Below are 10,174 nucleotides of genomic sequence, written 5' to 3'. Positions count from 1 at the left end.
TGAATTATTTTGGACCTTTTATCATTTCTTGCTTTCATTGTCTGTTTATTTGTATTTTTAATATTTTGAGTCTTTAATTTCAGGGTTCTCTTTATCTTTTCATTTACTCTGATGGTTTTGTTAAGCACTTTGAACTTTGCTATAAGGTGTAATATAATATGAATTAGTATTATCAGTATTCTTATTAATATAATTGTTATAATAATGGTTTGTCCTGCCTTTTGAATATTTTGAACCAATCTTTGATATAAATATCCAAAACACCAGAAATTTAGTGAATTAGTGAATTTTGTTTTTCAGTCATTTTCAACATGCAGAAACCAAATACACATATAAATAGACAATATCTTATACACATATTTTAAACATAAATAGTATTTCATTTCCTTTTAGTACTGAAAAACCAAAAAAAATAATGATTTATACAAACATACACTGACTGAAAAGGTATAGGCTGAAGCCTTAGCTTATTTTGCCTCTCCTTCTTACATTACTAAGCTTTTGTCACCTCACTTAAATAAATATTATACTTCAAAGGGTTCCAAGGCAGTTCATAAATACACTAGTGTTCTTAATTTGTTTTATATTTACTAATAATATTATTTTTAAATAGCATTTTAAATCTAAAGTGCATTACATAATTTCATTTCCATTTCTAAATTATTCCATATATTTACACCTTCTACTGTTATACATCTTTGTTTTACATTTGTTCTTGCCTTTGTTTTTTTGAACATACAAATCCCTCTCAGTTGATATTTATTCACTCTGATCTGGAACATCTTGTGATCTGGAATTATAGCTCCATATTTTCTTCTATTCAGACTGAGTGGCTGCAGGTTGTCAGAGAGCAGCTGTGCTTCTCTGGCCTCGGCTCTGAAGTCCAGCCCCCATCTGACAGAGCTGGACCTGAGTGAGAACCAGCTGCAGGATTCAGGAGTGGAGCGCTGTCTGCTGGACTGGAGAGTCCAAACTGCAGACTGAAGACTCTCAGGTCAGACTGCACTTTTTAATGATGACAGAAATATATGGATATTGTTTGAATCATATAGTAGCACTAAATGTCTATAAGGCTGATATTGCTGTGAAGTATATGTTGTGCTTTTTTTAAGTCGGGGCTGCGGTTATTTTAGTTTTGTGAGGAGTTTGGTCAGGTTCGTATCATGGATGCTGCGTGCTTTGTGTGTGTGTGAGAGAGAGAGAGAGAGAGGAGAGAGAGAGAGGAGAGGAGAGGAGAGAGAGAGAGAGGAGAGGGAGAGAGAGAGAGAGGAGAGAGAGAGAGAGAGGAGAGAGAGAGAGAGAGAGAGAGAGAGAGAGAGAGGGAGATAGAGAGAGAGAGAGATGAGAGAGAGAGAGATTTTTTTTTTTTTGATTTTTACAAAGACTTTATTTACATCTTTTTCACTTTCAAGACTGTCTTCATTTACAAATAAAGTGCTTCTGTGCAAAATCACTTAGATAAATAAAATACTTCATAAAAAATGTGCAAGGTGCAGGTTTTCTTCTTCAACAGAGCAAAGTATATCTTTAAAACACCACAGCTTTTTAAACCTTCCGAATCTCCCATCTGTTTATAAAATTTGAACTCTAGTCTGAGTCTTGCTTTTAGTTTTGCTTGCCACATCTTTTTTGCGTTTTGCCCTTCTCTGTTTTCAATCTTGTTTCTTCTGCTTAAGTAAATTGCCATTTTTGCTTCTCCTGAGATAAAATTTAGGAGCTGCCATTTGTTTTGTTTGTTTGTTATAGCCAGCTCCCATGATAAAAACCTTCTCAGTAAAAGCTACGTAAAAAGATTAAAAACCAATGTTAAAACCAAAAAGATCTCCGTGAGCCTGTTGCATTCAGTGAACATGTGGAAAACAGTCTCACGGAGATCACAAAAAGGACATTTACTAAAAACAGCAGGATTAAGAACAGAGATAAAAGCGTTTGTGGCAACAGCACCGTGTAAAATTCTCCACTGGAGGTCACCAGTCCGTTTTTCCAGGGGTTGCTTGTAAAAAACCCTCCACTGTGGTTTCAGTCCATTTTGTCCCAGTCTCTGTGTCCACACAGTGGAGGATCTGTTGCTCAGTCCGACCTTGTGGATGCTTTTTACACAGTTTGTCTAGAGTGTTTTCTTGTCTGCTTTGTGCAGAGTCATTCTTTGTGGGTCGTTGACCATTAGCAGGGGGCCGGTCAGTTCCCCCAGCCCTGGGCTCAGGAAAATTTCCGGGAAGGTGTCTGTGTCATTGGGCTCACATTTCCTCTCTGCGTCGTCCCTGAGGAGCCTTTTTTCCTCCCCAGACAGTCTTTTGGTCCACAGTTCTAGGGTCTTCTGCGCCACCCGGACAGACCTCATTCCTAGTAGAGAGCCCAGGGCCTGGGCGTCGCTCAGCGCCGGCCCCACCGCATCCACCAGCTGTTTCAGGGTTATGACGTTTGACTGGAGCAGCGCCCCCCTCAGACCAGGTGATGTGCTGCAGGTTACATCCAGCCTGGCCCCGTTGATCAGAGGTTCGTTCAGTAGCCAGTGCAGAGATTCAGCTTTGGAACACCTTCTGTGAGAGAACAGTTTCCATGATTTAAAAACACTTTGGTAAAAAGGAGGTAACCCATTTAAAACTAGAAATTTTGGATCCATTAAAAACAGAGCTTTATCCAGCCTCAAGTTGTTGGCACGCCTAAAGATGCAGCTGGCCACATCCCTCCACATCAGATCTGCTGGACCTTTCAAATACTTTTGTATAAATTGCAGTCTGAAAGTTACAGTTCGGCTGGCCAGGTGGATGAGGCCCTGTCCCCCCTCCTCTCTGGCTAAAAACAGCACCCCCTGTGGCACCCAGTGTAGACCATCCCAAAAGAAATCAACAATTTTCTTTGCAAATTTGCTAATAAATTTGGGGGAGGGGTCCACACAGGTTAGTCGGTGCCACAGTTGGGATGCTACCAAGTTGTTTAAAACCAGAACCCTGCCTCTCATTGACATCTTAGGGAGCAACCATTTCCATTTGGAGAGTCTTCCTTCTATTTTCTCCGTGACGGTCTCCCAGTTTTTCTCCACCACATTTTTCTTTCCCAAGTATATACCGAGGTACTTAAGACCATCTTTTTTCCATTTTAGGGCTTGGGAAAAAACTGGGAGACCGCCACGCCATTCACCAACAGCAAGGGCTTCGCTTTTTTGCCAGTTTACCCTTGCTGCTGATGCTATGCTAAAATCACTCACAATGTTAGTTAAAAGGTCTGCATCACTCTGATTCTTAATAAAAACAATGACATCATCTGCGTAAGCCGATAAAACCATGTTTCCACTAAAACCAGGTAAAAACAAACCTTGTAGGCTGGAGCGTATCTTGTTGAGGAGAGGTTCCAGGGAGAGTGCATAGAGCATCCCCGACAGAGCGCAGCCCTGCCGGACACCTCTATGCACTCTAAAAGGTGCACACAGACTTCCATTAAACTTCAACACACTCTCAATTTCACTGTACAACACCTTGATCTTAGCTATAAAAGCCAGCGCTGAACCCAAACTTCTCCATTACTCTCCAGAGGAAGTTGTGTTCGCGGTCAAAAGCCTTTTCCTGGTCTAGGGAAATCAGACCAGTATCTAAGCCCAAAGAACCAGAGACATCCACAACGTCCCGAATTAGGTGGATATTATCCACCATTGACCTGCCGGGCACACAGTAGGTCTGGTCCCGGTGGATGACCTCCTCCATAGCCCTCCCCAGCCTGGAGGCCAAGACCTTGGACAGAATCTTGTAATCCACACAGAGCAATGACACGGGGCGCCAGTTCTTGATGTCCTGCAGGTTCCCCTTTTTTGGCAGCAGGGTGAGCACTGCTCTCCTGCAGGACACTGGCATGGAACCAGAGGCCAGACACTCATTGAATACATCCAGGACATCTTGTCCTAAGATGTCCCAAAAGGCTCTGTAGAACTCCACATTGAGTCCATCAATGCCCGGGGCCCGTTGGCCCTGCATGCCCTGCAGTGCAGCCTGAAGCTCCTGCATGTGGAGTGGGGCTGCCAGTTGTACGTTGGTCTCTGCTGAGACTTGAGGAAGCCCTTGGCAGAACTCCTCTGTGAGCTTCTGCTCTTCCCCATACTCACTCTTGTAGAGCTCCTTATAGAACTCCACAGCTCGTTTTCGTATCTGGCATGGTTCCGTGATCTCCTGCCCCGTGTCAGATAGCAGTGTGTGGATTACCTTCCTCTGTCCATTCTTTTTCTCCAGGCTGAAGAAGAAGCCAGAAGGGGCATCCATCTCCCTGATGGTCTGGAACCGGGACCTGACCAGTGCGCCCTGTACTTTAACGTTTAACAGGTTGGCTAGAGCCATTTTTTTTCCTTTGAGGCTTTCAATACAGCCTCGATTTTCTGTGGACTCAAGATCCACTATGTCGGTCTCTAGATCCCTCATAGATCTGGTGATGTCTCTGGTGACATTGAGAGTGTGCTGCTGACACAGGAGTTGGATTTGAGTCTTACCGTGGTCCCACCACTGCCTAAGACTACTAAAATCACCCTTCCTCTGTCTAAAAACACCCCAGAAATATTTTAAAACCTCTCTAAAATGTTTATCATATACTAAAACAGAATTAAAATGCCAATAAGCGCTCTTAGGTTTAAAATTTCTGATGAAAACATTACATAAAATCAAAGAGTGATCAGTAAAAACAGTTGGTACAATACTACAATTTTTAAAAACATTAAGATGATGTTTAAAACAATAAATACGATCAAGCCTGGCTGAGGAGACCCTACTCTCTCTGAAGTGGGACCAGGTATACTGTCTGGAGTCTGGGTGCATCCTTCTCCACACGTCCACCAGGCCATGAGTGTGGACCAGCTGCTTCAGGGCGCGCTGAGAGGCTGGATGAGGCTCTGCATGATTGCGGTCTAATGTCGCATCTTCTGTGCAGTTAAAATCCCCACCCAAGAATAAAAAATCCTCCGTAGCACACCCATTTAAAACATCATTTACTTTCAATAAAAAACTGCTTCCTCTCTGCACCGGCTGTTGGGGCATAGATGTTGATAAAAACAGCTTTAAAATGGCCGAACTGAGCTCTGGTCAATAGCAACCTGCCATCAATAAAATGTTGGACCTCCAGGGAGTTGGGTTTAAAACCTTTGGAGAAAAGAAAACCTACTCCTCCACTAAGGGAAGTGTGGTGGCTTAAAACCACCTCTCCTCCCCATTCCTTCCTCCACTCAACTTCATTTTTAAAATCACTGTGGGTTTCTTGCAAAAAAAGAACATCTATTTTTTTTGTTAAGGCTGTTTCAAAGATAAAAGCTCGTTTCCTTGCATCTCTTGCACCATTTACATTTAAAACCCCTAGTTTAAGAACATCCATGATGAGTAAGATGTTAAAAACCAGGATAAAACAAATAATTAAATAAAACCCACATAGTTGCCTTTTCCATCATCAATCTTTTTTTTTTTGCCTTTAGCACCAGTTTTTTCAGTCTATAAATCTCTTGTTCAGTTAACCCAGCTTCCTCTCTTTTGCTCATGCTTATTTTTGCTGATAGGTAAAATAGACCAATGTCTGGAAAGTAATCCTCTATTTTCACTCCATGCTGATTTTTGGTTTGTTGTAAAAAACTTTTAATTTTTTCAGGACTGTACATTTTTTTTTCTTGGCTGTTGCTCATGTTGGGGATGTCACTGCTGTCAGACACACACTCATCACTCTCACTGTCATCTGTATACTTTCTGTTTTGTTTCTCCTCCACCACTTTGCTGTTTTTTGCATCATTTTTGTTTCTGCTCTTTCTCCTACGTTTAGTTGCTTTTGGTTTTACAAACATTTCTGTTTCCTCCTCCACCTGCTCACTCCATAGCCCACTGTTTTTACCCTTGTCCTCTTTTCCTCCACTGCCTCCTGCACACTGTTCACCTTCTTTTTCTCCATCTGCCTGCTTTTCTTCCTCACCTGCCTTCTCCTTCACCTGCTCACTGTTCTCACTCATATCACTTTCATTCATCTGTTCAGCTCCACGCATACCACTCTCATTCTCCTGTTCACACACACCACTCTCATTCAATTGTTCACATGCACCACTCTCATTCTCCTGTTCACACACACCACTCTCCTTCCCCTGCTCACCCACACCACTTCCATTCTGTTCACACACACCACTCTCCTTCCCCTGCTCACCCACACCACTTCCATTCTGTTCACACACACCATCCATTTTTCCTCCTTCCCCCTCCTCCTGCACTGTCTCATTCACACCGTTTCCATCCCTCTCACACACCACATTCACACTGACACCCGGTGCATCTGTGTTACTCACCCCGTGCTGTAGGTCGGACACATCGGCACATTTCTTCTTTGGGCTCCGCGGAGCTGGAATCGGCCGCTCGGATGAGGCGACCGGCCCCGCGGGGGGCTCCTCGCGGCGGCCCCGCGCCCCACCGGTGCCGGTGGAGCCGCGGGAGCCGCCGCTCCAGCGGCCGCAGATTCCCCCGGACCGGGCGGAGCCGGGTCCCCGCTCCCCGGACAGGACTTCACCGTGTGTCCCTCCCCTCCACAACCGAAACACTTCATCACCGATGAAGTGGCAAAAATCACGTACTCATAATCATCTACTTTAACAAGGAATCGGAGGTTAAGCTCCTCATCCCGTTTGTTCAGTATCATATAGAGCTGTCTTCTGTGAGACACAACGTGCTTCAGCAACTGAGACTTACATCCAGACGGGATCTTGCGGATCGGGGACACTACCTTTCCGTGTCTGGACAGCTCTCTGCTCAGAAACTCATCGGAAATGAAGGGGGGGACATTTGACAGGACTACCTTTGTCGCTGGCTGCGACAAAGGTAGCACCTGTACAAAGCTGTCCTTCACGGTGATTCCTGTCTCGACGAGCCGGTTCACCTTCTCCACCCGGTCCAGGAAAATAACCACGGCACTGTTCATCCGAGCGGCCGATTTGATGCCAATGTGCCCGACCTTTTCCCCCACAGCGAGGCTGATCTCCTCCACGCTGCAGGGGAAAGTGGCCGTGATCTTTACCCCGTTTTTGCGGGTTAGTGATTTGAAATCCCCGCTGGCCATGGCGTCAGCCACGCCGCCGGCAAGACGCCAGTGCGGGGAAAACAAAGGAAAATAAAGCACCAAATAAAAAAAATTTAAAAAAAAAGACCCTAAATCTAAACCAATGTGATCTGTGATTAATAATTTGTGTAACTTAAGCCCATAAATCGATAAATGAAATCAGAAAAAAATATAGGAAAAGAACCGCTCCAAACACCCACTCACACACCTCACTCAGCACGAGAGAGAGAGAGAGAGAGAGAGAGAGAGAGAGAGAGAGAGAGAGTGTTTTTGTGTTTGGTTGTTTCTGTCAGAGCCACATGACTTCTGTCTAAAAGAGCTGGTGAGCCGTCGTTCCAGATCTCTGCTGTGATGTGAGGAAGAAAATCAAACACATCAGGGCTCATCAACTCCATTTGTCCAAAGGCCAGAGTTTTTTTAGGCAGACACTGTGGGGACCAGACTTTCAAATAACAACATATTCATTTATTTAGGAATAATTAACCTATTATTGTTTAATATTTTCACTTTCTTACAAAATGAATAGCTGTATCAGTGTGAGCAGGCTGCTGGAAAACATGGCTAATCCATAATAATAACTAGATAATGAAGTAGAAAAAGCTCTCAGAGCGCAAGGAGCCAGTTCACTGAGGAGTGACGCTTCAAATCTGGAATTATGGAAACAGAAAGACTGACAGGAAGTTTGACCGGTGTTGACTCTGTTCTGCAGCGCCCTGTTTGGAGGAAAATGCTGAGCGAATGCTTGAATGAAGATACAGCACAAGACTCTTTCCATTCCTAAAAGACAGGAAGTGGTTTGAGCTAGGGGTGGGACTTGTACACGCCAATCATAAATGTTTAGAAAAAAACACTAACCGTGTCCACATTGTTTTTTTTTTCATTATGTGACTTTAAGTTCACTCACGAGCGCGATGGCATCCACCAAAAGTAGAAGCTCTGTTTGGCAGCTGTTCAAAGAAACAGAAGTGTGTCACGCTGAATGAAGCGGCTTTCACACAGCGTGCACACGGTGCAGACCTCTGCCGGCGCAGCCATTCATTGTGTCTGTGATCGTGGGGCTGGAGGGCGCACCGGTCTGTGCCGAGCTGAGCGCAGCACGAGGCTGACGCAGCCGCCCGTGTGCGCTGTGCCCGAGCTGAAAATGTTTAACTTAACTAACCCTAACCCTAACCCAGCGCAGAGCGCGGCCCAAACCTCGTGCTATGTGAAAGCCTCTTTAGTTTTTAAGGGCAGCAGCTCAGGCTCGATGGTAAACCAGCTGCAGTGGAAACACCTGAGCAGCCTGAGGACAGAGAACGGCGTCAGAGCGAGTGGAGGACGACAACAGCAGCTAGCATGAAGGATTTCATATCCACAAAATGTGACAAGCCACGAAGTGAAGCAATTAACAACTTAATTGCGGTTGCAACTGTGTTATTTGATTGGTGACAGCGCCCTCTAGTGGTTGTAAAGCAGTCAAGATCCACCAACTCTGAAGACACGTGTACACACAATTATACGGCGCCTTAGAATTTTTTGTCCACGTTCCCACCCCTAGTCTGAGCTCCAGCTGTCAGGCTGCTGCTCTTCAGAGACAAGCAGCCAATCAGACGCAGCTCTGAGAGCGAGGCCTGACACACATCTGCACTCTTCTGGTCTTAGAGTTTATTTTTTATTCTTCATTCAGACTGAAGTACTGCAGCTTGACAAGGAGCAGCTGTGATTCTCTGGCCTCGGCTCTGAAGTCCAACCCCCATCTGACAGAGCTGGACCTGAGTGAGAACCAGCTGCAGGATTCAGGAGTGGAGCTGCTGTCTGCTCTGGTGGAGAGTCCAAACTGCAGCCTGAAGACTCTCAGGTCAGTAGAGGGGTGGAGTCAGTCCTCTGAGGTCAGTAGAGGGGTGGAGTCAGTCCTCTGAGGTCAGTAGAGGGGTGGAGTCAGTCCTAGAGGGGTGGAGTCAGTCCTCTGAGGTCAGTAGAGGGATGGAGTCAGTCCTAGAGGGGTGGAGTCAGTCCTCTGAGGTCAGTAGAGGGGCGGAGTCAGTCCTAGAGGGGTGGAGTCAGTCCTCTGAGGTCAGTAGAGGGGTGGAGTCAGTCCTCTGAGGTCAGTGGAGGGGTGGAGTCAGTGCAGGCAGCATTTCCTGGGAAATGTCCAAAGTGCTCAGTGGCCTCAGGACTGGACAGACAGACAGAGAGAGATCAGCCAATCAGAGCAGCCACAGGTGTGTTGGGATCATGTGCTCGAGTCGACCTGCAGATGATGATGATGATGATGATGATGATGATGAAGAGGATGATGGTTTTGTGTTCATCCCTACAGGCTGGAACATGTAAAAGACTGGATTCCAGCTGGCAGCATGAGAGCATGTGAGTACTGAGACAGTATGAGCAAGCACACACACACACACACACACACACACACACACGCACACACACACACACACACACACACACACACACACACACACGCAGTACAAATCCAAACAAGGCTTTAGAGAAAATGGGAGCTAGCTGAAACTGTGTGTGTGTGTGTGTGTGTGTGTGTTTCCAAAAGCAGCTAAAATCAGCTGACAGGACAGAAACCTGGGCGCCCTGGGAGCTCACGAGGTGCAGAGCTCCAGCTTGTCCAGGCTGAAGGCTGAATTATGCTTCCGCGTTGGAAGAGCGTACGGAGGTTGTGCGAAGCTTACAGGGGTTGTGCGACCACCGCAGAGCCTTGCCGCGCGCCTCCCAAAAATTGTAACTACGCGGACCCTACGCAGCCCCACAAGAGCTGTGATTGGTCCGCCGAAGTACATCATTTCCGGCATTTCGTTGCAACCGGCATCACATCCTGTTGTTGTGCCGACCGGCAGCGCCGTTTTTAAAACTGTTGTGTCTCGACTCGTCGGTTGTGTTTGCAAACTTTGGAGAGTGCTGGATCTCGCGGAAGAACGCCTGGCCGAGGAGGTGCGCAAGAACCCGCACCTATACGACTCGTCCTCTCGCCATTACAAAGACGTACAGAAGAGCAGCGACCATACGTCACAGGGTGTTGGGCGGAGGATTGCTGTGTGTTTTGCAGAGGTATGTTGGACACACACGCGCTGCGTAGGAAATGCGTGCTTCGCACAACCTCCGTGCGCTCTTCCAACGCGGA

General features: G+C 46.0%; 1 protein-coding gene across 1 annotated transcript in view; it reads left to right on the top strand.

The window, feature by feature from the left end:
• The window catches only part of LOC115369946 (NACHT, LRR and PYD domains-containing protein 12-like), a 33,851-nt gene extending 24,379 nt beyond the window's left edge, over positions 1 to 9,472 (top strand). The window contains exons 9-10 of the mRNA XM_030066687.1: positions 8,723 to 8,893; positions 9,356 to 9,472. Of these exons, the coding sequence (XP_029922547.1) occupies positions 8,723 to 8,893; positions 9,356 to 9,413 (229 nt within the window). The 3' untranslated portion in view covers positions 9,414 to 9,472. The remainder of the gene's footprint in view (positions 1 to 8,722; positions 8,894 to 9,355) is intronic.
• Positions 9,473 to 10,174: the final 702 nt, after the last annotated feature.

Source organism: Myripristis murdjan, chromosome 2 (assembly GCF_902150065.1).
Source record: "Myripristis murdjan chromosome 2, fMyrMur1.1, whole genome shotgun sequence".
NCBI lineage: Eukaryota > Metazoa > Chordata > Actinopteri > Holocentriformes > Holocentridae > Myripristis > Myripristis murdjan.
Note: the sequence above shows the minus strand (reverse complement) of the source record. Positions and strands in the feature narration are given on the sequence as shown.